The 26,632-nt window shown below is 35.1% G+C and overlaps 2 protein-coding genes and 1 long non-coding RNA gene across 4 annotated transcripts; 1 reads left to right on the top strand and 2 right to left on the bottom strand.

Annotated features, from left to right (window-relative positions):
• Window positions 1–2,927: 2,927 nt before the first annotated feature.
• On the bottom strand, window positions 2,928–9,568 carry LOC132279838 (uncharacterized). Its single transcript, XR_009471408.1, has 2 exons — window positions 9,415–9,568; window positions 2,928–3,216 (listed from the first exon to the last, which is right to left on the bottom strand). It is a non-coding gene; the product is annotated as an uncharacterized LOC132279838 (long non-coding RNA).
• Window positions 9,569–11,057: 1,489 nt separating this feature from the next.
• On the top strand, window positions 11,058–21,601 carry LOC132279837 (arogenate dehydrogenase 2, chloroplastic). Of its 2 annotated transcripts, XR_009471407.1 has the most exons (3): window positions 11,058–12,384; window positions 20,747–20,885; window positions 21,184–21,601. XR_009471407.1 is itself a non-coding variant. In XM_059781885.1 (2 exons), the coding sequence occupies exon 1, from the start codon at window positions 11,234–11,236 to the stop codon at window positions 12,368–12,370; it is 1,137 nt and encodes a 378-aa protein (XP_059637868.1). In that variant the 5' UTR covers window positions 11,058–11,233; the 3' UTR covers window positions 12,371–12,384; window positions 20,747–21,116. The 2 variants fall into 2 exon arrangements, 1 of the variants encoding a protein (XP_059637868.1); XM_059781885.1 differs by lacking the exon at window positions 21,184–21,601 and having other exon boundaries at window positions 20,747–21,116.
• Window positions 21,602–23,049: 1,448 nt separating this feature from the next.
• LOC132278734 (protein SRG1-like) lies at window positions 23,050–25,536 on the bottom strand. Its single transcript, XM_059780602.1, has 4 exons — window positions 25,016–25,536; window positions 24,271–24,518; window positions 23,810–24,137; window positions 23,050–23,510 (listed from the first exon to the last, which is right to left on the bottom strand). Exons 1-4 carry the CDS (start codon window positions 25,355–25,357, stop codon window positions 23,274–23,276), a joined length of 1,155 nt encoding a protein of 384 aa, XP_059636585.1. The 5' UTR covers window positions 25,358–25,536; the 3' UTR covers window positions 23,050–23,273.
• Window positions 25,537–26,632: the final 1,096 nt, after the last annotated feature.

Genomic DNA, 26,632 nt, shown 5'->3' with positions numbered 1-26,632 from the left:
GGCCCTCTTGTCAAAATACTCAATTGACTTGAGCTGCTGGATCTTCTCCTTCTTCGCTTCGGCAAGAGAAGCCTCCAAAAGACCCACCTTCTTTTGAAGAGCGGCAGTCTGATTCGCCTGAAGGGAGTCAACTGACAACTTTTTCATAAGAGCAAACATCAAGAAAGAGCTCTGTGGAAAAATAACAGAGGATTGTCAAGGAACCAATATATAAAAAAAGAAGGAAAGAGGAGTCGGAAAGATTACCTCTATTATAGATTTGGGAGCAAGAGAAAGCAGATCGTCGACACTCATCTGTTGTTGCAAAATCTCGTCCTTGGGCGGCCACATCCTTCTGGCTAAACCCATCAGCGTTTTCGGGTCTTTAGCCCCAGAATCGCCGATGGTGATAAGAGGAAAACCATCAGCCTTCAGCATTTCAGGGAACCATTTTTTAGTGGACCCCGCAAAATCACCCTCGGCAACGTCAGCAGCACAAGGAATTAGGGCACGTTTGCCCCCGAAAGCCCCAGCCATAAATTTGGGGCGCTACGAAGGAGAATTATCATTTGTAGAATAACGTTTGATCCCTAACTGAATCCCTTTCTGTTTTTGAGATGAGGGGAGCTTACTCGCCTCAACAAGGATGTTCTTTCTCTCCTGCAGCAACTTGGCAGCTGCCTCCCTCTCTTTCCTAGTTGTACGAGGTTTTAGAGGAGGAAGTTCCATCGCTGATTGAGAAAGAGAAAGGGGCAGGCAATAAAAAGCTAGCCTCGGAATTAGAAGCCTCAAGGTCAATGGGCTCCTTAGGATTTCAAACAATCATTGGAGAATCTCTATAGATTGTCTCAAGAAGAGAAGAGGAGAGCAGAACCCTAGTAGAAGGAACGTCGCTCCAGACTTTCTCCTGCAAATAAACAAGACGGCTATCTGTAAATTTCGAAGAGAAAAAGTCAGTTTTGTGACCCAAGAAACCATAAATGTAGCAAAAATGCCTTATGATGCAGACAAAACAGGAAGACTCACCCGAATCATCAAGTGCAAGAACGAATAGGGCATGAAAGCTCGATCAAACGAATAAATCTCGAGCAAACGAAGATCGCCACGGCCCTCCGACTTTAACAATTTTGTCTTTCCACTCCTTGTCAGAAGTGTTAAGGTGAGAGAAAAGAGCCTTACCCGGCTTAGAATGAAAGTGAAATCTGCCCTCTCCACCCTTCGTTTTATCAAGTGTATAGCAAAGCAAAAGATTGGCAAGATTCAAAGTCAAACCTCAAACCCTATTCAAAGCAAAAAGACATGAGAGGATGCGAAAAAAATTGGGGTTAATCTGGATGGGAGCCAAATTCAACACCGACAGGACTTGAAGGTAGAAAGGATTAAGGGGAAATCGAAAGGCAGGAAAATGTAAAGCCGAAAAGGGCATCTTGCCTTCCTCCAAACCCTCGCCTGTACTAAAATTCAAATCATGGTTGTACTTCTTAAGAGTAACGTCAGAAGGAACGCAATTTTTCTTTCTCAACTGAGCAATTGAAAAAGACTTCTTTTCTACAATATCCACAGGGAGGATTATGGGACCCTTGGCATAATCACTCAGACTCGCCGCCCCAGTCCCCGACTAAGAATTAGACATTTGAACACTTTGAGTTCGTTCGCTACTTTCTTAACTCATAATGTAAGAAAGAGGGAACAAAAGAAAGACTAACCTCGACGGATGAAAGGAGATGTTGTAGCAATAATCGGACTCTCACTAAAACTCGGGAACAAGATCACAGGTGCAGACACCCAAATGACGAGAACACAATATATAAGCAAAGAGAGGCGGATAACGAAAAGGCGAGCACAAGACCCTAAAATAAGCAGTACAAATGGTAATGACAGGCAGTAATAGCCGCAAAAACTTTTCCACTTTCCAAAAGCAATTATAATTCCTTATATGAATCGAATTCATAAAAAGAATCGGGAGCAAAATATGGAGGAAAAAACCCCCCACCAATCCTAACACACCACATGGCATCAAAAGAGCAGCCCGTTACTAAACTAAAAACACTCGGAAGCCCACCATCAGTTGGAAGCCCAACAACAGAAGCCATATACATATGCCAATTCAGCCCAATTAAATAAAGGAAGCTTCACTTGACATAAAAGCCGAATGGATAGCCCAATCTCGACAGGTCCATAAGTCCATAACGCTTGCCATAAAAGTATGCACACGATAAGTAGGCATAAATACCCACGTCTGGGAATAAAGCCAGAAAACGGGTCCATATAAATTCTCTGAAAAAAGCTTATAAATAGAGCCTGAATGAAAATGAAAGATCGTCGAATTCCCATCATTGTTATTCTCTTCAAAAATTGCTAATTGTTTCATCAATATTTTGTATATTTTCTTTTGATTTGTTTCTCTAAGTGTTCGGGTGTGAGAAATTGCACCCACACTCTCTATCTGTTATTTGGTTCCAATTTAGAGAGTGAAAGTAAGGATAGTTTAGGGAGAGAAAAAGAAGGGGATCTCTGCGACTGTGTAATGGCAATGGCGGTTCTAAAAAGTGAATTTCTCTGTGTTCGTTTCTGCTTCTGTTGCTGTTTGTTGGTGTCATGGCAAGAGTGAACAAGGACGAGATCTCTGAGACGAGATATGTTTCTCTCTAAACTCACTCATACTTTCTCTCTCTAAATCCCTTTTTTCTCTCTCTGAGTTTGTGCTTTGTAAAATTGAAGGTTCTTTGAATGCATGAAAACCAGAGATTCTCTGTAATAATAGTCTCTCTCTCTCTCTCTCTAAATTCTCTCTGAGTTCATTTTAGCGTAGAGATTCATTAAAATACTCGATCGATTTTTGTGTTTGTAGCTCTATCTTGTGATTAATTGCTTGTTTGGTTCGAAATTTTTCTACATTATTACGTGGTTTTCTCAACAAAATCTTGAGCCTTCAAGTTCTTCTAGGCTTCTTTTTTTTTTTTTTTTTTTTTTTTAAACAGAATTCAAGAAAGTGCTTGTAGATCTTTGGGAATCTCTGGTTCACTAATTGTTTTTTTACAGTTTTACTCTACGAATTCGGTGTTAGAGAGAGAGAAAGAGAGAGTTCATAGAGATTTATTTGTCTTCATGTGGTCTCCAAACCCAATTGAATATCGGAGGAGAGGCAAGTTGAAATACCCAATTTACACCTTACATCTGGGTTGAGAGACCCAATTGAATAATGGCTCCCCGGAGCAGACCAAGTTTAGTCCACCGCTGAAAGAGAAAGATAATAGAAAAGCAATATTAAAATCAAAATTATTAAACTTACTTTTTGTTTTTCACTTTCAAAATATTAAAAATAAAATCTTCTTATTAAACATCATTTTACTTTCTATTTCATCTTTTGATTTTACTTTTGAATAAAGTAAAAGTAAGAAAGTAAAAGAATTATTAAACAGACCCAATGGGGTTTTTTACAAAACTCTTGTACAAAAGTTTATTCGCCCCAGAATTACATCATTATGTACAAAAGTTTATTAGCCCCAAAAATACATTATTATTTAGCCCGCACTACTCTTCCCACAAGTTTTTTAACAAAAACTCTTCTACAAAAGTTTATTAGCCCCAAAAATACAAATAGTGACATACCATCACATACATCACTTCTTTGCTAACAGTACAATCCTGCCTTTAAAATTTAGTAATCACATCTAGGGTGTCAATCGAGAGGGTTTGGATGAGTTTTGGACCGATTTTGAATGGACGTAGTAACTCATTATTTACCCATCAAAAGTAGGTCATAAATGGATCAAGGGTCAAATGGGCCAGGCCCGTAAGACAAACAAAATTTCAGACTACCATATCAAATTGAAAAACTTAAATCAAAACATAAATAGTATATTAAAAAACAACTAAAAAAGAAGAAATATTTATCTTGGTATCTGTGTTATCTAGGAAAAATTTTATTTAGAGACGGCATTATGGAGATGCAAATATTAGTAAGACTTTCCTTGTGCAGTGGTTCTTACAATAATGATGCCACGCATCACCAATTATTTCTCCTCTATTCATCAATCTATAATTTTGTATCGCCCAAAAAACTAAATTTCTTTACACCCCAATAACACAATACCAGAAAACAAAAACAATGGTTTCCAACACCAAAAAAAAAAAAAAAAAACCCATATAATACTTGTGAATTAGTAGTAAGTAGTAACCAAGTTCAGAGAATTATACCACTACCATAACACTCCATATTGTAAAGTGCTTTTTAGAAGAAAACATCCGAAAGATTCAACATCCTCTAACTTCCTAATATTAGAGTAAGACGTTGTCTCATCATAACGACAATTGATAAAGCGAGACTGATGATAACTAGGGACAACTCAGAAACTCAAGGGAGGGGGGCAACACTGAATTTTTAAAATAATTTTAGGGGGAGCAAAGGTAATATTTCATTTATATATATATATATATATCAGAATGACAAAAATAGTGGGCCATAATAGTAATAATAAAAAATATATATTCAAGGGGGCAATTCCTCCGGTTCTTTCTGTCAAAACTCACCAACCTAATGCACAAAATCAAAGACAACCACAGTAAAAGAACATTTAAAAAATTAAGAATCAAGGGACTGTGAAACCATAAGTGCACTTATTTTAGAAGAGGGTTCATATGATAAAGGATTACATCAAGTATGCAGGTATGTTTGGGGTGTTCCATCTTCTATTACCCGAGGAGACATACTAAAATCTTCAAGAATGGAAGACAGTGAAGTTCAATCCACACAAGAAGGCATCAAACACAGAAATTGCAATTCCTAATTTGTCCTTCCCCTTCACTTTTCAGTATTTCAAGTAAATGCTATAACATCTATATAGAGAGAGAGAGGGAGGGAGAGAAATTCTGTTACATCAGCGAATCTTCATTGCTTGGATCCTCCCTTGCGATCAAATTCATCCGGGAAGGTTGAAATCATATCAGCAAATGCAAACAAAAATACTGTTATATGCAATTTTAAGCTAACCTTATGTCTCTGTGTCATTTCATTTGACACAAACAAAATAGCAAATCAAATACAACAAGGGAAATGAGAGATAAAGTAAATGAGATTTAGCAAAGAGAGAAAATCTAGGATGGTGATAACACCTTGCCACACCAGTGGGGTCGTTGAGCACAATAGTCCGCTGCTATTGATTGTTATCTATTTAATGATAAAAAATAACAAATAAATAAAAAAAGAATGCAGCACGTAATTTATCAAGAAGCTATTTTTTATCAACAAGGAATGATGGTCTTTACCCTGACGTATCAGGACATCTTCTCCATCAACTTGTGCTTTTGGGTGAATCTCTACCTCGGTTTGGTCCTCTCTTAAAATGCAAAGAACTCAACAACAAATTTGTAACAGGGCATTCCCTTCATGGCGGTTTGAGCACAATAGTCCGCTGCGAGTCAAACCGCCATGAAGGGATTGACCTGTTACAAATTTGTTGTTAAGTTCTTTGCATTTTAAGACGGGACCAAATCGAGGTATAGATTGACGCAAAAGCGCTTGGTCCAGACAAGTTGATGGAGAAGATGTCCTGATACCATGAGACCATCATTCCTTGTTGATAAAAAATAGCTTGTTGATAACTTACATGCTTACATGCTGCATTCTTTTTTTGTACCAGGGCACTCCCTCCATGGTGGTTTGAGCACAATAGTCTGCTGCTATTGACTGTTAAAACTTAAAATAGTACTTATAAGTACTTTTTTGATAATATAACATAAAAAAATAAAATTTATAAATAAAGAAAAAGGAGCACTATAAAACTAACCCATAACATTTAGGGTATGTGCAACAGGGCTCTCTACCCTTTTTGCCAGGGCACGTGGCATTTAATACGCCTCCACAGTTGAAAACTATTTTTGAGGGGCTATGAAGAGGGGGCGATAAGAAGTTGGTGATTGTTTTCGACTGTCACAGCAACAACAGCAGACCTTTTCAAGGCAAAGAATTCGGCCTGCTCGAGCGAGTCAAGTTCATCGGGATTCTCTCACTCAAATGGTACAACACATTGCCTTGCCAATCTTCGTATTACGGGTATTCTTATCGTAGCATGCATCTATCTTGTGTCGGATAGACCCCTTCTTGAATCAAATGACTTTGCATGGCCGAAAAGATTTATTCTCTAGTAGGTTACCTTCCCTCTAAACAACAAAAACCCAATGCACATGTAAATAGCTATGGATTTCTTTTCAAATATTCAGCTATGCTTCCCATTTTTTTTTTGTCCTCGTTCATCAATTTACATTCTTGACCAAAATTTATGCCAAGCATAATTTTTTTTTTTTTTGTCCTTGTTCATGGAGGAAATTCATGGCATAAATTTCAGTTAAGAATGTAGATTGATGAACGAGGACAAAAAAAATAGGGAAGCATAGCTGAATTTTTTAAAAGAAATCCATAGCTGAATATTTACGCGTGCATTGGGTTTTTGTTGTTCAGAGAGAAGGTAACCTACTAGAGAATAAATCTTGAGGTCTATCCGAGTCAAGATAGATGCATGTTACAATAAGAATCCTCAAAAAGGCCACTCTATCTATATCTCCATCTAGGGCAAAAAAATAGCAGCCTAACAGATATGTAAACAAACAAAAATAATAATTATCTATTAATACTAAAAGGAGTTTAGGTGGGTAGTAGAGGTGATCACACTTGATTCTTATAATAATAATAAAAATTTACATGAAATGATCATAGAAACCCAAAAGTATCTATCCTTTTAGTTGGAGAAAAAAATGAAAACTAAAAATTCTCATTAGAAGAAACCTCTCTCTACAAAACTTGCCTTAAAAAGAATGTTTCGTGAAATCCATTGAAATTTTTGTTGTAGATGATATCGTGAAATAGACTTGTGCTATGTTTTGTTTGGTTAAAGGGAAGGATTAAGGAGGGATGGATGAGGGGGTATAAAAGAAGTGTTTTTTTGTATTTGGTTGAAGCGAAGAGAAAAGAGGGAGGAAGCAAGGAGGGATGATCCTTCCTTTGTAATTTTCTATCTGGCCAAAATTGGGGAGAATAGGAGAGAGAAAGAAGTATAATAACCAACAAATTTTTAATTTTCATTTTTAACCTTGTTGCCTAATTTGTAATGGATATATAATTTTTATAATTTTATATAATGTGTATATTAGTAAAAACAATATAAAACCTTCTTTACCTTCCTTCCAACCAAATAAAAAAAAAGTGTTGCTACATCCATCCTTTCTACTATCTATTTCATTCAACAAAACAAAAAAAAATGAGAGAGACACTTTCCTTTTCCTAGGGATGCCTCGTACATCCCTTCCCCTCTCCCTTCTCTCCGTTTTTTCATCCCTCCAACCAAACAAAGCATTAAGGACCAACTGTCCCTAGCATACAAGATCAGAGTCAACAGATGATGAAGGGCAAAAGAGATGAGTGTTGAGTAGAGGGGAAGATGGTTGTTGAGGGAGCAGATATGGGTCAGAAGAGGTAAGTTTTGAGAAGATGGTTGTTGAGGGACTAAAGAGATTATGAGGGTCAAAAGAGATTCAGTGCTGAGGTAGTATGACAATGTTTTAACGTGTAACAATTGTGTTTGAGTGGTGTGACAAAATAATATATGTGACAGTTTCAAACAGTAAAATATTTATTGATACTCTAAAAGGTTTATCGAAAATAGTAGAGAATCTATTGGGAACCATAAAAAAGATTTTTCTATAATAAAATATTTATTGATACCCTAAAAGATTTATCAAAAAAAAATTCTACAGAAATCAAATACGACAAGACATGTAAAATTCTAACATTGTACATATATCTAAGCATTTTTTTTCTTTTCTAATTTCAAAACCTTAAAAATATATTCCTATAAAAATCGTTAAGGTGGGTAGTTACCCAAATGTGTGGCAGAAACGAAATATCTAGCTCAGTCCATTTGTTTGGGCCATGGGCCTTACTGTTTGTTTACATATCTTTTGTATTATTAGGCTAGCCCAAACTTATGTAAATACATATGCCATTTGCTTAACCTTAATAATAATAATAATAATAATAATAAGTTAATATGTATTTTTTTAGGAAAAGACCGACCAAACCTACCTAAGGTAAAAAAATGATACTGTTGCAAGCAAACATTACTACAGTACACCGCCCAAAAAGTCACCATCTACCTAAAATGATAAATGAATAAGAGTAATGATAGGGAACCAAAATATTAGTCCAAAACTTTCACCGAACCTGACGTAGCCTTGTTTAAACATTAAACCAACGCTGCTGCTGCGTTAGGTTACTGGAGACGGCGGAGGAGGAGGGGATGGAGAGCGTACACCGCCGCCGCTGGCAGTTTAGCGGTGGCGTAGCCAAGACTAATTTCTCCTGCCGGAGCAAAATATGAATAATAGCAATAATAGGGAATTGTAGTGAAGAGTCCATATCACCCACATTCGCAATTGTAGTGAAGAGTCAACATCACCCACATTCGCAAAATAATCTGTAGGACAATTCATGATGATTTGCCATGGACACATTCTACATTTCTGAATTATCATTTGGGTAAACTTTGTGATAGAGAGTGGTGAGATTGTTTTGACTCTAGATATTTCTTAGTTGCTTGCTAATGCAATCATGAAACAAAAACCAATGGAAGTGATTGAAGAACAAATTTCACAAAATTGTGTTTATATTTCTACCCATAGTGATGGTGAGGACCAGGACATAACAAATGATTTCAACCCAATCCAGCATCTTCCCAACTTCCTTAGCTTTCTCTTATCACGATCTTCAAGGGGTTTTGTTTTTCCCTTTTCTCAGGCATGGGAAATTAGTCTTGGCCGGGATACGCCCTCCCCGTCGTTGATCTTCAACCAGCATTTTTCTTTTCTTTCTTTTTTCCAAGTGACTCAGAGAGAGGAAGTTTTATTCTCCTAAACGTTAAACAATCTGACGTCGCTTGGCCTGTCAGGTTCGGTAGGCTAATATTTCGGTTCCTCTATCATTATTCATAGAATAAATACACCTATAAACCACCCAGAAAGTTTCCATCCTTCCACATCTATGGCATGACCGGGTTAATCATTAATGGCTTCCAACCCAAGGCATTATAATTTATCTTAACACACAAAAATAAAAATAAATATATAAAACGAATTTTTCTGCTAGTAAATAAATCTAAAGTGGGGTTAGAAGAAATAATGGAGGAATTTTGGGGAAAAAAAAAACTCAAAAGGAATTTTTCGGTATGGGGTTGTTCAATTGTTAGCAAGGATCAAGGTGAAAGCCATCTAACCCATACACATGAAACTAAACAACCAATATCATACGAATCAAATCAGGTATTCAAAATGAGTAATTTTAAAATTCTGAAAATGACGAAAACAAAATTTTAGGGAAAGAAAAAAAAATAATGAGAAATTGGAGTTTCAAAATCATGAATAAAAATGGAGAAGAAATCATACCTTAGTTCCTTCGGCCGGTGGGGAGAGAAACAGGAAACGAAGGAGAGTCCAATAGAGTGAAAGAGAACTCTAGATCTGAACGTTCAAACTGGATCTATTGTCGGGGAAGATAAAGAGAGAGAAAGCAGATCAGGGAGAGAGGAATAAGAAAGTACATTTAAAGATAAAAGTGTGTTTCAGCTTTGTCTGGGTGAGGGTGCATAACGGGCAGGGCAGGGCTGGGCTTATGTACGTAGTTTTTTAATTCTGAACCTGGACCTTGGGCTTTATGATGGTGGGCTACGGGCTTTAAACAAACCGAGCTACAGGCTTAGAACATGGTAGATAAAATGAGCCTGTTTAATTTTATTTTTTGAAAATAGAGTACAATATTATTTTTTAGGATAAATCACCCCTGAGGTTCGGTAAAAAAGCACTTAGAGGAAACTTACTTGTTTTTTAACCAAATTACCCTTTGAACTTTTATGAGACTTTTTTAATTTTATAATTTAATAAATTGAACCAATCTACCCTCATGAACAATTTATGAATAAAAAAAAAAACTTTATATTGTTTACATTTTTTTTTTTTTTTTTTTATAATTGTCCTAACTTCTTAAAAATGTAGACGTCTAAAATGATTTTTTGATTCAATACATATATTTCAAATAAATTATATTTTGTTATTATTTATTTTCTTTTTCTTTTTTATTTTTAAATTAAGATGCTTAATTCTTTCATTTAAAAAAATTAAACCAATCTCCTTTATTTAAAAATAAAAAATATGGTACTAGTATAACTTTATACATCTTAAATTATATATCAAATATTATGCATTTTCCAACATAAAAGAAAATAGTTACTAGTATAACTTTATATGCATCTTGACTTTATGCGTGCCTTTGTTTTGTTTTGTTTTTTTTTTTTTTTTCCTTTGTTTTGTTATTATTGTTTTTTCCCTTTTTATGTTGGGAAATGCATAATATTTGATATATAATTTAAGATGCATAAAGTTATACTGGTACCATATTTTTTATTTTTAAGGAAAAAAGATTGATTTAATTTTTTTAGATGCATCTTAATTTAAAAATAAAAAAGAAAAAAGAAAAGAAGTAATAATAAAATATAATTTATTTGAAATATATGTATCGGATCAAAAAATCAATTTAGACGTTTACATTTTTAAGAAGTTGGGTTATTTAAAAAAAAAAAAAATGAACAATATAAAGTTTTTTTTTTATGCATAAATTGATCATGAGAGTAGATTAGTCCAATTTATTAAATTGTAAAATTAAAAAGTCTCCTAAACTGTTAAAAGGTAATTTGGTTAATTTTTCATGTAAAGGGGTGTCTTTGTCCATTTTTGAAACTTTAGGGGGTGTCTTTATCCAAAAAATAGCTAAATTTTTTCTAGGTATCCTTTTGTCAAACTTTAGAAAGTGTGAGTGTACTTTACTCTATTTTTTAATTCAGTTCTTAAAAAATAATTTTTTTAAATTGACAACCAAATAATTTTTTGCCAGGAATTTTATTTTATTTTTTTGTCACTAACCCAGAAAAGTAAAAACCAGCAATGCAACATGAAAATAATAATACTCCATACGGATTACAGTAATAATTAAACCTCCACATGCTAAAACAAAAAACCTCCACGTGACCAAAAACTGCAGGACGGACTAGTACGTTTCATTTCCCAATCACTTCCAAATTACGACCACCGACAGCGCAACACCAAGTCCGCCAAGCTCCCTCTTCCGTCTTCAACTCCACCGCTGCAAATCTCCGTCGTCTTCTCCAGTGCTTCTCTCTCTATCTATATATATACGCACACATATATAAATATGCTTTCTCTCTCCTCTCTCCAACCTTCTACTACTTCCCGCTCCTCCCTTCCCTCCAACTCCCTCCCAAATCCCTATCGCCGCTTCTCTCTCTCCCCTCCACCCCATCGCCTCCCTCTCAACCCCCTTACCTCCTCAACCTCTCACCGACGCCTCCGAATTCACTCTCTCGACGCCGCCCAGCCCTTCGACTACGAGTCCCAGATCTCCGATCGCATCGCCAAATCCACCAAGCTCAAAATCGGCATCATTGGCTTCGGCAACTTCGGCCAATTCCTCGCCAAAACCATAGTCCGCCAAGGCCACACCGTCCTGGCCCATTCTCGATCCGACTACTCCGACATCGCCAGCAAACTCGGCGTCTCTTTCTTCTCCGACGCGGATGATCTCTGCGAAGAACATCCCGAGGTAATCCTCGTCTGTACTTCTATAATTTCAACCGAAAATGTTCTTCGTTCATTGCCGTTACAGAGGTTAAAGCGAAGTACACTGTTTGTTGATGTATTGTCAGTGAAAGAGTTCCCTAGGAGCTTGTTTATGCAAATATTGCCAGTGGATTTTGATATTCTGTGTACACATCCTATGTTTGGACCCGAGAGTGGAAAGGATGGTTGGACTGGGCTTCCATTTGTGTATGATAGGGTTAGGGTTGGGGATGAGGAGTCTAGGGTTTCGAGGTGTGACAGATTTCTTGAAATTTTTGCAAAAGAAGGTTGTAGGATGGTGGAGATGTTATGTGCAGAGCACGACCGGCATGCTGCTGGGTCGCAATTTATCACACACACAATGGGGAGGATTCTGGAGAAGTTGAGGTTGGATGCTACTCCAATTAACACAAAAGGGTATGAGACTCTGTTGAATTTGGTCGAAAATACAGCAAGTGACAGCTTTGATTTGTATTATGGGTTGTTTATGTATAATAAGAATGCAATGGAGCAGTTGGAGAGGCTGGATTTGGCGTTTGAGTCACTGAAGAAGGAATTGTTTGGGCATTTGCATGAAGTTCTGAGGAAACAATTGTTTGGGAAGGCAGAGGGGTTGGATTTCTCCGGAGAGAGACCTGTGCTGTCGAAGTTGCCACATAATGGTGCTGCATTGCCGCCTCCTTCAGAAACTCTGAAATCAGAGACCAACTAGATTCTTTATATCTGGTAAGACATGTGGGTTCGTATTTTGTTATTTAATTGTGGTTTTAATCGCTATTTAAACCTATGCTTATTTTCTGCTGCATGAATATAAAAACTTGAAATCAAATTTAGTAAATATGATCCTGATATTATTCACTGACTGTTTAGTTATTTTTCTTTTTACTATCTATTCATAGGTTTAATTTTTAATTGGGCTTACTGTAATTGTTATTTGATGGACTAACGCTTGAATTGGTATTTTGGTTAATTATCCACTCTTTGAGAATCATAAATGAAATGGTCTCATGTTGAACATTCTTAATCAAGCATATGTTATTTTTTATTTCATTTTCATGTCAATCACAGTTATTTTAATATAATTTAGATAATATAGACGGACTAAATGTATGCTTTGTGGTAGATACAGCAAAAAACAATGACAAAGAAAACTGATTTTCTCTAGTTTTTCTGAAAACAACAAAAACTATAATGGAGCATGGGGTTCGTCGTGGTGGTGGTGGTGATATGTGATGATGATTTTTTTTTTTTAAAAGATGTTTGATGTGCCTCTGTTATGTAAAGATTTGATAGAAACTTTTTTTAGAACTACGGTGGTGCACAAGAAAGGACAAAAGCTCTCGCTGTGGAAGTTTGCTGATCTAGAATAAACTGATTTCTAAATGGAGGATGAGAACATAATCCATTTATTAGGGGAAAAAAGAAAAAAGAAAAATAAAACTTCTACTGTGAACTCCAAGTTATAAATAAATAAAGGTTCCTTTGTTTCCTCTATAAATTAAATATCTCTAGACATCCATCAAATTGTTCACCTAATCGTGGGTTTGGACTTTGGGTTGTTAAGTAGAAGCTAAAAGGATATAGGATATCCTAGGGCTAAGAATTATGTTTTTGGGATGAAAAAAAGAGAGAGAGAGAGAGAGAGAGAGACAAATAGTACGTATAAAAAATAATAATAATAATAATAATAAATAAATAAATAAATAAAAACGAAAAATAAAAAGAAAAGAAAAAAAGGAGAGCAAAGTGTGTGTGATTACAATAGCATAAATTGATTGTGCAGAATTGACAAAGAAGAGTATTCTAGTGTAGGTTTTGGTAGCTTTTTTTTTTTTTGAAGATTTGATCATAAAAATAAATTGATCGAATGGCTTAAAAAACCCATGAAGGATCTTAAGAAAGCAATGCATCATTTTTTTTTGTTTTGCCTAACGCTTAGGGAGTTGGGGGATTTTCTTGTCTCCCTTTAAGGGTTCATTAAGCAGTTCCCAACAAAGTGCTTGAGGTTTAAGTAGTCAAACGAGGTGTGGCATGCCCAGGAAGGCCAAATTATTTCTTTAAGTGGCAGATTGCGTCTTTCGTGGAGTCTTTGGAAGGAGTGGAATAAGCGTTCTTTTGAGTGCTTAGAATTACTGATCCCGCAATCGTAATATATGATATTAAGCACCCTGTACTTTTGGTTCTAGAAAGTCTTATTCTTTTGTTAATTTTTGGAGAGTCGTGGAGAGTCGTGATACAAATACAACATCCGAAAGTCTGACGCATCTCCCCAACTCGCATAAAACAGTCGGATTAGTCCAACTGTCGGACTACATATCATTTTCCTTTTTTGGAGGAGAGATGAGAATATGGCTCTTCTATGTGGCTTCTCTGCCTCTGGCTCCATATCTGTAGTGTTGCACTCCCTTAGGAGCTATTTTGTTAATCTTTTTATCTATGAAATAGTTTTAACTATCCTGGATGTGGACCATTAACTAAACTTATAATAAAAGGGATTATTCAATGTTTTTGAGAGAGACCTTTTTGATCTCTGAGACAACTCTCTTGTTTGAATATTTTCAAGGGTAAAGTGCAAAACCCCCCTTCAACTATTAGCGTTTTGCAACAAACCCCCCTGAACTACAACAAACCCCCTTCGAACTATTAATTTGTTGCAATCAAGGACATTCCGGTCAACTCCCATTACCGGAAATGCTAAAAGACTCTTTTACCCCTAATCAAAACGGCGTGGGTTTGACAGTTATCCACTTAAAATGATGATGTGCAAGGAAGAAATCTGAACAACCAATAAGAACGTGACAACTCATCCAACCTTTTTCTTTTCTTTTGTACTTTGTTTAGCACCCAATGTTACACACACTATTCTTCGTCTTCTTTTCTCACACCCATCTCCATCAGTTTGCACCTAATTTTGCACCTAATTTGTTTGAAAACTGGTGGTGTTCATTCACTCAAATCTCTCTCTTCAATCCAAATCATTCCACAACTGTTCCATCTCTCCTACATAATGACACACTCATCTCCACTGTCAACAGCAAACACCTGTTCTCCACCTCTATCACCTCTCAACCAACTCTCTCTCTCTCTCTCTCTCTCTCTCTAAAGTTCCTCTTTTGTACATTAATAGATGGACAAATAAAAAAAAGTAAAATAATTTATAAATCCACCATACTTACTCACAATCATCTAGTTATTATTATTATTATTATTTTTTTTTTCCAATTTCTTTTTGTATGTTGATATGTAAATATAGGACTTTGTTTCTGATGATCTATTTATATTTCTTTCCTCTCCGACCATGTGATTTTGCTTCCATTGGCAAGTTTGGTGGCGGCCACGGCAGTGTGAATCAGACCATTAATTTCATAGCCTTTGTTCTTTGAATTGTCCGAGATCAAGAACAAATCAGATATAGCCTTTGTTCCAAGCGGCATTGCACCATACATATATATATATATAGAGAGAGAGAGAGAGACAGAGAGAATATATTTATATACACAGGCGGAGGGACCATTATATATTCTAACTGATAGACTATATATACACACACACACACACAGACACACAGAGAGAGGGATTAGAGGGTTTCAGGGATTTTGAGAAATTAGGTTACTGGGTGTTTGGGAGTGTCTCAAATTCTCAATTATAAGTTTTTTTATTTTTTTATTTTTGAAAGGTAATTCTCAATTATGAGTTGATTGGGTGTTTGGATCCAAAGGTCACAAATTGGGGCATTAGTGTTCTTTCGTATTTATAAGGTCAGTATAGTCTTTAATTTAAAGTTTTGTGTTTTGACGGTGAGATTCAACCGTTGCATTACCGGATTGGGCTATTTGCAACAAAAATGTATAGTTCAAGGGGGTTTTTTGCAACTTTTGTAGTTCAGGGAAGTTTGTTGCTAATTGATCAATAGTTCAAGGGGTTTTTTTGCACTTTACCCTATTTTCAATGTCTTTAAAGAGTGGTCTATGGAAACCTTGGAGAATCTCAAGTTCCATGAGGGGGTAAAAATGTTGTAAAGATGGTGTTGTTGACAAGGGTGAGATGAAAAGGCGTAGAGAAAATCCTAGAGAAAGTCTCTTTCTTGTCAGAGGACCCAGTATTTGTGAGGAAGGATTTGGAAGTAAAGATTGGGATCACATTATATTATTCGTAAGTCTTGAGAAGCCTTTTTACTATATGGAAATTGTCCTTTTTAAAATAAAAATAAAAAAATTAACTGGGGGATGATGTGTCCATACCAGGTGAGTTATCTTTAAAGAAACATGTTTCCTCCTATAAAAGATGAAACATGTTTCCTCCTATAAAAGATGAAGCACTTATCACATTATTTGCTTTTAAATAAAATTTTAATTATTCCTAAGCATTAATTAGGAGTTTGTTGAGTGTCCTTATTAAAAAATAGACTTGATGATCAAATCAATTGATTGGCTAGAAATCTTAGGGCACGTTTGGCATGCGTTTCGCTTTAGGCTTTTTATTTTTGGCTAAAACAGAAACAGTGTTTTTACTATTGGAGTGTTTTGGCAAAAATCGGAAGCACGTTTGGGAACGATGTTTTGCTATGGAAATGTCGGAAACAGAAACATGAAAAACATGTTTGGTAAGCCATGCATTTCAAGAATTTTGAAAACAAAACATGTTTGGTAATTCCAACTATTGTAAAAAAAAATAAAACAGAAACAAAAAACATGTTTGGTTATCATTGTTTTTAATTTATTTTTATAAATTAAAATTTTATTTATAAATTTATTTCTATATAAATAGTCTATATATTTTTAATAAATATATTGAAATTTGAACACACAAACATATATATATATAACCAAAGTGTAATTACAGAAGCAACTGCTTCAGCGAAAATGTAGAATGTTAGTTCTAATAATTGCACTACAAAATTCCTATTTTTTTCCATCCCGAGACCAATGTTTTGGCATCAACTTGAGTCTTGATGACATGTAAATTTCCATCTTTTTACTGTATTCTTATGATCTAGATATTAAGATCACCTTTTTCATTTCTAATCCATCTATTTGGAGTCAAACTTCACAAAACATCTATCAAGGAGTCATAACATAAAAAATAAAAATAAAAAATAAAAATAAAAATAAAATATAAAAAAAGCACCCTGCTAGAATGGAAGCTTCTCAAATCATACTCATTCTTCTATATTAGGAAAAATGATAAAGAAATTGAGAACAAATTAAACAGTAGATTAAATTAAAAAGGAGATATAATTCAAAGTTCAAACACAATTCACTTCATTGTTTACAAATTTCAACAATAGGATCCAAAAACGAAGAAAAAGATGCTTAACAAATAAAAAGATGTTTCCTTATGTTTTCCTTAACTGTTAGGAAGGTATCAGAAAAACTCAAAAGATCTTACAGGAGACATACTTCAAAAAACACAAATTTCACTTCCATGGAACAAGCTTCAATAGTAGGACACGTCATCTTCATAACAGCACACATCATCTCACTGCCATCAGCATCTCATCTTCTTCTACTTCTTCCCCAAAGATACTTCTATCTAATGCTTCTCGGGCCTCCCCTTCTTGTTGCAGATGCCGAAGCCACTGTCCGAAACTTCCCCCAGTGACTGCTCCCTCAAAGAATGGATCCATTGGGTCTCTACCAGTTAACAGAACACCCAATATAACACCAAAGTTGAAGCTGTCACTCTTATCAGTATACCTATTGTGATCAAACAAATAATCAATTACAATAAGACCATCAACAAAAACATTTTAAGTTTAGAAGTTACATTATTAAAGATACAAAGATAAACATCGGTATATGCCACATTATTAAAGAAACAAATTAAGATACGCATGGTATACACAATTACAAGCTAATGCTTACAAGTTACAACCCCTTCCAAATTACTGCAACTCATTAATTTACACAAGTAAGATCAGTATAAACAAAATTTGGAGAAAACATAATTGTCTTTCTGGCAAGCTTCAATTAACAAGAAGTAACTTTCACATCTATTTGTGATACGCACACATGAATCTTCATATTCACTTTCAATTGATTGCTAATCAGCCATCAAGCGAAAACCAAGTATTCTGAATGAAGCACCTAAGTACGTTGATCAAACAATCAGCAAGTTCTTTATTTAATTGATTAAAATTAGTTTCATTGGCATATATGCCCACTTCAAAGGTCACCTTTATAATGGATAATTAATGTAAGTTAAAGGAGCATATATAATGTTAAATATATACTTTTGTCCCTTTACTGGAGATGGGGAATTCACGGCAATGTACTAAAGCAATTACATTCTTACTATAGTTCATTAAAAGGAGGAAATCATACTCTAGAAACATGAACAATACGAAAGGACTAGGTATGACCTTGAATATCAATGTTACATAAATTAAAGACTCACTGATTTTCAAAATGAATTGTATTCAATGCTTAGGAAATGCCAAGAAATTTCTAGAAGAATACGAAAACCATGTAAAAAGACTCACAGATTTATATAAATATATGACCAGTAGACTTTAAATGAGAAACTTAGCAATTTAAAATATGAATCTACAATTTTCAACCAAGAAAACAATTCGATCAGTACAATTTCCAATTTAATTACCACTTCGTCACAAATTAAAAGATTAAGTTCGCAATAAACAAGATACAACTCAGTAAAATTGAAAGCAAGCAGATTATTACTAGAAAAACAAATATGAATGATGCACATCTCAAAAACTTGAAGGTCAATTCATCCTCAACAGCCCTAAAAACAAAAACCCACCAACACAAGATACAATTTTCGGCTAAGCCTCACAGACTAGTCACAGTATCTATTATCAAGTCTCAAATTGCGACAAAGTTGATAATCTACTCAGATTAAATGCAATAGGATTAATCTCTCCTATGAGTTTAGGAACAAAATTAAAAATTTCCTAAAACTCACTTATTATAACAACATACGATGAAGCCAAATTTGTAATCCATCTAACAAATATAGCGAGTTAAAAAAGAGAGTAAATAAAGTGTTGATAACAAAAAAATAAAAATAAAAATGACATGACAGAGACTTGAAGATATTAAAACATATAAAAATAAAAATGACAGGACAGCAAAAATAAAATAAAAAAACTAAGAACAGATGGGTGAGATGGAAACTTCCCTCAATGATTCAGATGATAAGAACCAGATTCTGTAATTTCTCACTTCAATTGTTGGGCCTTTAGGCAATTTTGAAACCCTGAAAATATGTAATCATATTTTACATCAAAATTAACCACCAAAAGATAAATAAAAAAAAAACATAGGAAAGAAATAATAGATGGATGAGATCCAAGAGTCAACCCAAAATGAGATTGAAGAAGGATTCAATTAGTACCATGAAGATGTCGAACCCAATCGAACGTGCGTTCTCTGAAACAAAGCCCTAGCAATTGAAAATTCTTTGAAGGAACAGATGTGGACGAAGAATGATGAAATGGGTAATTGGGTCTAAAACTCCTATCGGTTTTCAGAAACCCTCAAGAACACAAATAAATCCAGAAAAGCATCGCGCACCATGTAATTCAACAGATCTGTCAGATCCACTTTAAAGTAAAGCAACATCAAAGGAAACAACAAAGGAAAGGTCTTTAAACAGGAGAGAAATAGAAGAGAGAGTACTCTTACCCACAATATCGCGATTCCTTTTCGTCGCCTCCCAAATCGCCAGACGTCTAGGGTTTCAGAGGAGAGAGAAAAAATCGGGCCAAATGTTGCAAATGCCTTTTAAAGTTACTTCCTCCGCTACAATGTTAGACACAACTTAGTTCTTCCGCTACAGTGTTTTTTATTGGGCTACAGTATTGAAACAACAAAAAGCACCATTTTGGTGTTTCACTTTTGGGCCCAAATTTAGTACTGTTTAAAACAATGTTTTAGTACTGTTTAAAACAAAACAATAGCTACGAAACATGTTTTGGGCCTGAAATGAAGCCCTGCAACAAAAACACCTGAAGTAAAACAGCAACCAAACAGGCCCTTAATTTGTATCAAGGTGAAGCTACTTCAATTGCTCAGGTGGCTAGAATGATTTGCTTGGAAGTGTTTGAAATTGGGGTTGTGCATCTCACTGATATCCAAGATTGGGTGAATGATTAATTGGAACTTTGTATTTCTATCGTGACAATGTTTTCTTCCTGTTTAAGTGCAGGAGAGGGTAACCCTGTGGCATTGAGACTAGTCTAGATGAGACTGCTAGCCACTTTTGCGTGTTATTTTTCATTCTTCTTGGCTTTTGGAAATGGGCCTATTCAAGTAACATTGTACTATGAGGGTGTGCCCTCTAGTTGTGTTGTATTATTGTTTTGTTTTTTGGTTTAATACAATCACATTGGAATCAAGTGGCCTAAGAAGTAGTAAAACTAAAACAGAATATATGACATGTTAAATTTTAGTTATACTCTCATCAATTGCTTCTCTTTTCTATCCTCTGAGGGTCTGCAACTTCTATTTGTGACCGGATTTATTGTTTTAGTGGCTTGAACTACAAAATCATCATAATGACGGAGACCTACTTTACCACATACTAGAAGTGCTCCATCGGTGATGCGAATGTTGCATTGCGTCCAGCTGTCTGAGCTTGACTAGGAATTGTTCAAAGTCATGCAAATTGACAGTTTTTAATCCGTTTGATTGTTCTTGTAACCTTGCATAAATGCTGTGATGTTGTCTGTGTTGGCGTGTGTGTTGGTGCATGCTGTTAACATTTTAATAGAGTTTATGATTTCAAATGTAGTTTCCTAGTTCCTTGGGACAGAGCAATTTCTAACTGGGCTAGTGGACTACTATGAGATCCTCCAAAGTAAATAATCATACTTGTGGAGAAATTAACTGTAAACTTCCATCAAGACACACACAAGCACTGAAACTTGCTGGCCACATGAGAGTGATTACACCACCATCCCCCCTCCCCCTCCTCTCTCTCTCTCTCTCTCTCTCGCGCGCGCACACATGTTTGCCTTAAAATGAAACATCAGGGATTATTAGTTCATTTGTATACATTTGAGTACATTTATGTCCTAGATTTTTATAAAATTATCTTAGTTAATATTACACCTTTGATTGAACAGGTTTTATTATTTGGTCTAAAGCTCCGTGAAGATCCGTCGATGCATTTATAACTTGATGTAGCTGGTTAAAGGGAACCAATGATCAAGAAGACATTCCGGTGCTGCAGTACAGAAGTCCATTTACTCTCCTGTAGTTGTGGTATTATGACTTCTTAGTCATCAATTTTGTAGTTTTCTTTTCTTTTCTTTTTCTTCTCTCTCTTCGCCCCTCCCCCACTCCATTTGTTGTATTCTGGCCTGTTCTACTGACTTTATCAATTTAAATGAGTACATCCATAGCAAGTACAAATACTCCATTCTGTACGTTTTGTTATTTTCTTCTTGTGATCTTTCTTTGAAATGAAATAAAGTGTGCTCATTTTTTGTGAAAGTTCACTAATCTTTACTAATATTGTTGTTGTTCTCTTCTCTGCCATTTTTTCTACATTATTCTTTAGATTTATGCGAACACCAGATGATAAAATGCATTCTGGATTCATGCTCTTAAAAGACCGCAAGTAAGTCTTTGATGAAAAGGTTCTCTGAATTTGTCCTGAAAGCAACCCCATGAGCTGAAAGCAGATTGAAGTTTATTGAGTTGTTTGGACAATGAGGAAGGAAGGAGACATACCAATAACTGTAATTTCCACCAATAGAAGTGAGACAGACATGATGTACTACGATAAATTTCTCATTTTGCTGAGACAGTGTTCCGTTTTTATTAAGTACTATTTGATTGGTACCTAAAACCCTTTAAATGTTGTGGCCAAAAATTGAGTCTTCTTTAATCTTTCTGATACGTTAAGAAACTTTGATTCCTGCTGAGTGAGAATCAAATAAGACCTGGATAAACTACTAACCTTTCTGAAAGCTTTATAAGTTGTAGCAGCATATTTTTTCACTGTTTTATTTATTTATTTGGTAGGTTAGGGTTTCACTGTTCTACTTCTACATAACATTCGTATATTCTATTATTACTCAATATCTACTACATGCATTTATGTATACCAACAACTACAAAATTCAGTTTTTTATTACTTTCTTCAAGCAATGAATTTTAGTGTAGATTGATTCATTTACATACGTGACATAAATAAAAATTATAACGATGTTCCTGTATTGGCTTCCAGAACTCAATTCCATCCAGCTTAAGCTAAGAATTACACTAGGTTATAAATTAAGGTAGTGTTGTTGTGTATGGTCCAAGGCATCTTCTTCTTCCTTGGAAGCCTGTGTTTTTAGAGGGGTTTCTTTAAAAAAAGAAAACTTTCCAAATTTTCTTCTCCAGTGAAGCGTGGCACATAGCCCAGCTTGTGAAGAGTAGAGTTCGAGTTTCACAGTGAGCAATTTTATAGTTGTGTGAGTATTTACTTAATCCGAAAAAAATAATAATAATAAAATTGAAGCTTGGCATGTATCGTCAGATGATGTGGCAGGCTGGTTTGTCCAATGGGTTTTGAGTCTTTTGACCATTGATGACCCATTTGAAAAGATCAAACTTCTTTTGAATGGGTTTTATGTGCAGTGGCCCAGCCCCTATCCTTGGTCCGTCTTCATCTGTGTGTGGGATGGCTTGAGATCACTGCCCAGCCATATGGTCCACCTGATTTCCGTCCATTCCCCTCGTCTTCACATTTTATAGGTTGACAACTTGACACCAAGTGCAGGAGGAATGATAGGAACTTCAACCTCAACCCATCTACATACTTTAGAATTTCCCCTTTTCAACACATATTTACAAAAATGGGAGGTGAGAGTTCAAGGTTGTGGCCCTTAGGCCCCGTTTGGCATGCGTTTTTCTGTTGTTTTTGTTTTTAGAATGCTACAGTGTCAATTTTGATAGCAAAAACATATTTGGTGCGACCTTATTTTATTTTACTCCTTGCTAAAACACTTCGTGAACAGTGGCCCAAAACCAAAACACCAAAAAAATTGTTTTTTCTTATTTTGACAACTGTTCATGACCCAAAACCAAAACAGTGCAACAGGGGCCAAAAACAAAAAGCCTAAAACATCGTTCCCAAACGTGTTTCTAATTTTTTTTCAAAAACGCTTCTACAGCAAAAACACTATTTTTTTTTTTTAGTAAAAAACAAAATGCCAAAAACAAAGCGCATGCCAAATGGGCACTTAGTGTCAGTGATATCTCATCGAGCTCTTAGATGAGAGTTCAAGTCCAGCAAGACAAACAGATTTAAGTAGGTTAAAAGACTACTGAAATTCTCTAATCAGCTTATAATTATTAGTATAACATGCAAAATTCCAAGTTATTTCAGTTGATCGAAGGATTTATCTAGACAGACATAGAACAGAATCCACATTAAACTCACAATTTCAAACAATATTTTTACACAAGTACTAAAAACAGCAGCACTTTAATACACAACACTTCTAACCATGTCAATATTCAGTTTTTCTAACACAGCCACATCAAAACACCGCGCTTTTGCAGCATTACGCAAAACGCTGCAGTTTTGTGCAGATTTATTCCTTATAAAAGAACTACAATTCTCATAGAACTTCAAATTTCAACATCATTCTGCATGAACTAGACCTTGACAGTATCAATTGCTACCTTCCCCAACTGAAAGCATTCAAAGTTGATTGCAGCATAGTTTTTCACATTTCTATACAACCTAGGCCTTTTCTCATCCATCAAGCCATCTGCTGGTCCAATCTCTCTTTCTTCTTCTGCCTCATTAGATACAGACACAGAAATCCTCAGCTTCTCAGGGTTTGTTACTGCTCTGTGCACCGGGCTCTTGATAATTCCATTACTCATTATCTGCAAGCGTCGATATAAAACTAGTTAAGAATTTTAGCTTTAAATTTTCTTCCAAAGCTATACTACTTTAGTATAAATTAACTCACAACAATTATGGAAAAAGAACTGTAATGTTAATGTGTTGATTTCCCCTCCTCACACCTCCATTACAAGCATAGGCACACAAACGTTAATCAAGATTCATAAGTGGCCTAATGGTAATCTAATAGTGACATTCCTTAAATGAATTTTAACATGCCAAAATTAGGTAAATGAGTTGCAGCAAAGCTCCATTTGACCACTGAGACAAAAAATTGTACCTGCATTTGATCGCCCACATTAACCACAAGGGCGTGGGGAATTATGGGGACTTTGAACCATTGATCATCCTTGAGAACATGAAGACCTTCCACCTCTTTGTCCTGCAGTAGAACTGTCATCCCTGATTTATCTGAATGAGGCTTGAGACCAAGAACTTGATCAGGTCTTGGACAAGGTGGGTAGAAGTTAAATCTACTGATCAAAGATGCCCGCTCTCCAAACTGGTTCAAGAAGATATTCTCTTCCAAATTCAATGACTTTGCAATGGCCTTAAAGAGAATATCTAAAACACACTTCACCTTCAAAGCATAATCATGTAAAACCTCACTGCAACAACATATACCAATCCTCATCTATCAATACAAGTCTTCAAAATAACTCATAACTAAACCAATTACATAATAAAGTAAGCTATTTTATCAAAATTTTCATATACATATAAAACATTTTATAGAAGTACCTAAAATCAGTTGGATATTGTGGCCATTTATTGAGCTTTCTCTCATCTTCAGGGAGTACTTTAAGAACTAAGCGGTCCGACCAGTCTAGAACTTGTTTTCTTGAAACAATCAAGTCACCTCCCCATCCTTCACCTTCATCATCTGCTCTAGAGTACTTCTTTTTCTCTTCCACAGGAAGTTCAAAGAACTGTTTGGCAACTTCACGCACTCTGTCAAATAATGAATCTGATATTCCATGGCCTATTGCCTAACAAATATCATCAGAGTTCAGAGAATCACAAGAATATATAGAGAGAAAAATCAGTACCCAAGTAGCAAAACACAATAAAATTGAAAACTAATCATTACCAATGTAGCAAAACAAAATGAAATTCAAAAATAATCAAGACCCAGGTAGCAAAACACAACAAAGTTGAAAACTAATCACTACCCATGTAGCAAAACACAATGAAATTGAAAAATAATCAAGACCCAAGTAGCAAAACACAATAAAATTGAAAACTAATCATTACCCATGTAGCAAAGCACAATGAAATTGAAAAATAATCAAGACCCAAGTAGCAAAACACAAAAAAATTGAAAACTAATCACTACCCATGTAGCAAAACACAATGAAAATTGTAAAATTGAAAAATAATCAGTACCCAAGTAGAAAAACACAATGAACTTGAAAATTAATCAATACCAAAGTAGTAAAATACAATAAAATTGAAAATTTTCTAGAAATTATGAAGAAATGAAAACCTGAAAGCAACCCCATGAGCTGAGAGCTGATCTTAGTTTGTCCAGTTCTTGAATGGAAGAAGGTGATGATGAGGGCAAGAGGAGACTGACGTCTATGGTTGGAATTGGAGCTAATGGAGGAGAAGAATCTATAGACCCAAAATTGCTTTCCTTAACTATGTAGCGAGGGGGTGGTTCATCACCATTGATGAACAATTCTTGAGCAGATTTGGAAGGAGCCATTTCGGTGGGAAGCAAAGTATCGGCCATATCGCTCGTCTGCAAATCACAGATTGAGATGACAATGAAAGTACGAGTAATGAATATATATTGTGTGAAGCGGTCTGACTCATCAGTGGCCATCAACAAAATTGCCGCTTGTCGCCAACAATAAAATATTGCTTGTCGAAGCAAACGAAATTAGATAATGTCATCTTCTTGGACTGATTGAAAAAGACAATTGAATTGATCCCTCCTTTTTTAAAAAAAAAATAAAAAATTCTTGTAAAATAGTACAAAGTTTTTGTAAGTTTTAAATTCCCACTTATTGCAATTTGCCCTTTAACTATTAAAAATGTTATTCCTTTGAGATGTTGCAACTTGCAATATTTTTTAATAGTTGGGAGGGACAAATTAAACTGCAGGCCCTTCAAAAGAATATGTGGGTATAGAGCGTAGTGCATGTCCTTGCCCTAAGTAAACTCCAGTTCCAAAAAAGATGAGTTAGATCTGTAATATTAATTTAAATTTTATTTACATTTAAATTTATTTTAAGTAAAAGTGTGAAACCTATGTTTAATTGTTTATCACTTAATATATATTTACATTTAAATTTTATATGTTTTAAGTGATGTTTTTAAGCTCTATATTTATAAAACACATGCCAATATTTGTAAAAAAAATAAATAAATAAATAATGAAAGACTTGTCTTTTGAAAAAAAAATATATTCTAAATTTTCGATTTCAAAGTATTCATATTAGGTCAACTTTTACCGTTTTCGATTAAAATATAATAGTATAAATATTTTATGTGCAAATTAATCCCTTTTTATTTGTCATTTCCTTGGCATTTGCTTTACGTTTTTTATGTGAGCATTATATTTGTGAGAAACTGGATTAATGGGAATGTAGATCGTCTATTGAATTTGAGGCACTTTATTATGCTTGATTACATAAAAGATAATGTGACACTGAAAATACAATGTTATATATATGGGTTAAGTGTTTTCAGTGTCACAAGGTCCTTCTGTGCACAACCATTTGTGCATAAAAGGCCCTCACCATTTGTGCACAGAAGGACCCCCACCCTAAACCCAATTTGTGTGTGTCTCTCTCTCTCTTTTTCCCTCCCTCCATGCATGTCTGCTTCAATTCTTTTTTTTTTTCCTCCGTTAATTTCTCCGTTGAAGAATCGGCCTTCACAAACTAAAGGGAAACGAAGGCCAGCGGCAAAAAAAAAATGAAATTATAGCTTAAAATGTCCAATTTCCTTATTCAAATCAAGGAGTAGAACTTGACGATCGGATTTTATCATCGATAAATGATGAAGACAACCATGAGGCCGGGGAAACTACTAGCCTAATTAAGAGTATTAAGGCTGATAAAAATCTCATTGCTGATAAAGGCTTCGATTATTG

This window comes from Cornus florida, unplaced genomic scaffold (genome assembly GCF_030987335.1).
Source record: "Cornus florida cultivar Cherokee Brave unplaced genomic scaffold, ASM3098733v1 CherokeeBrave_3.0.0_Hap2_Chr10, whole genome shotgun sequence".
NCBI lineage: Eukaryota > Viridiplantae > Streptophyta > Magnoliopsida > Cornales > Cornaceae > Cornus > Cornus florida.
Note: the sequence above shows the minus strand (reverse complement) of the source record. Positions and strands in the feature narration are given on the sequence as shown.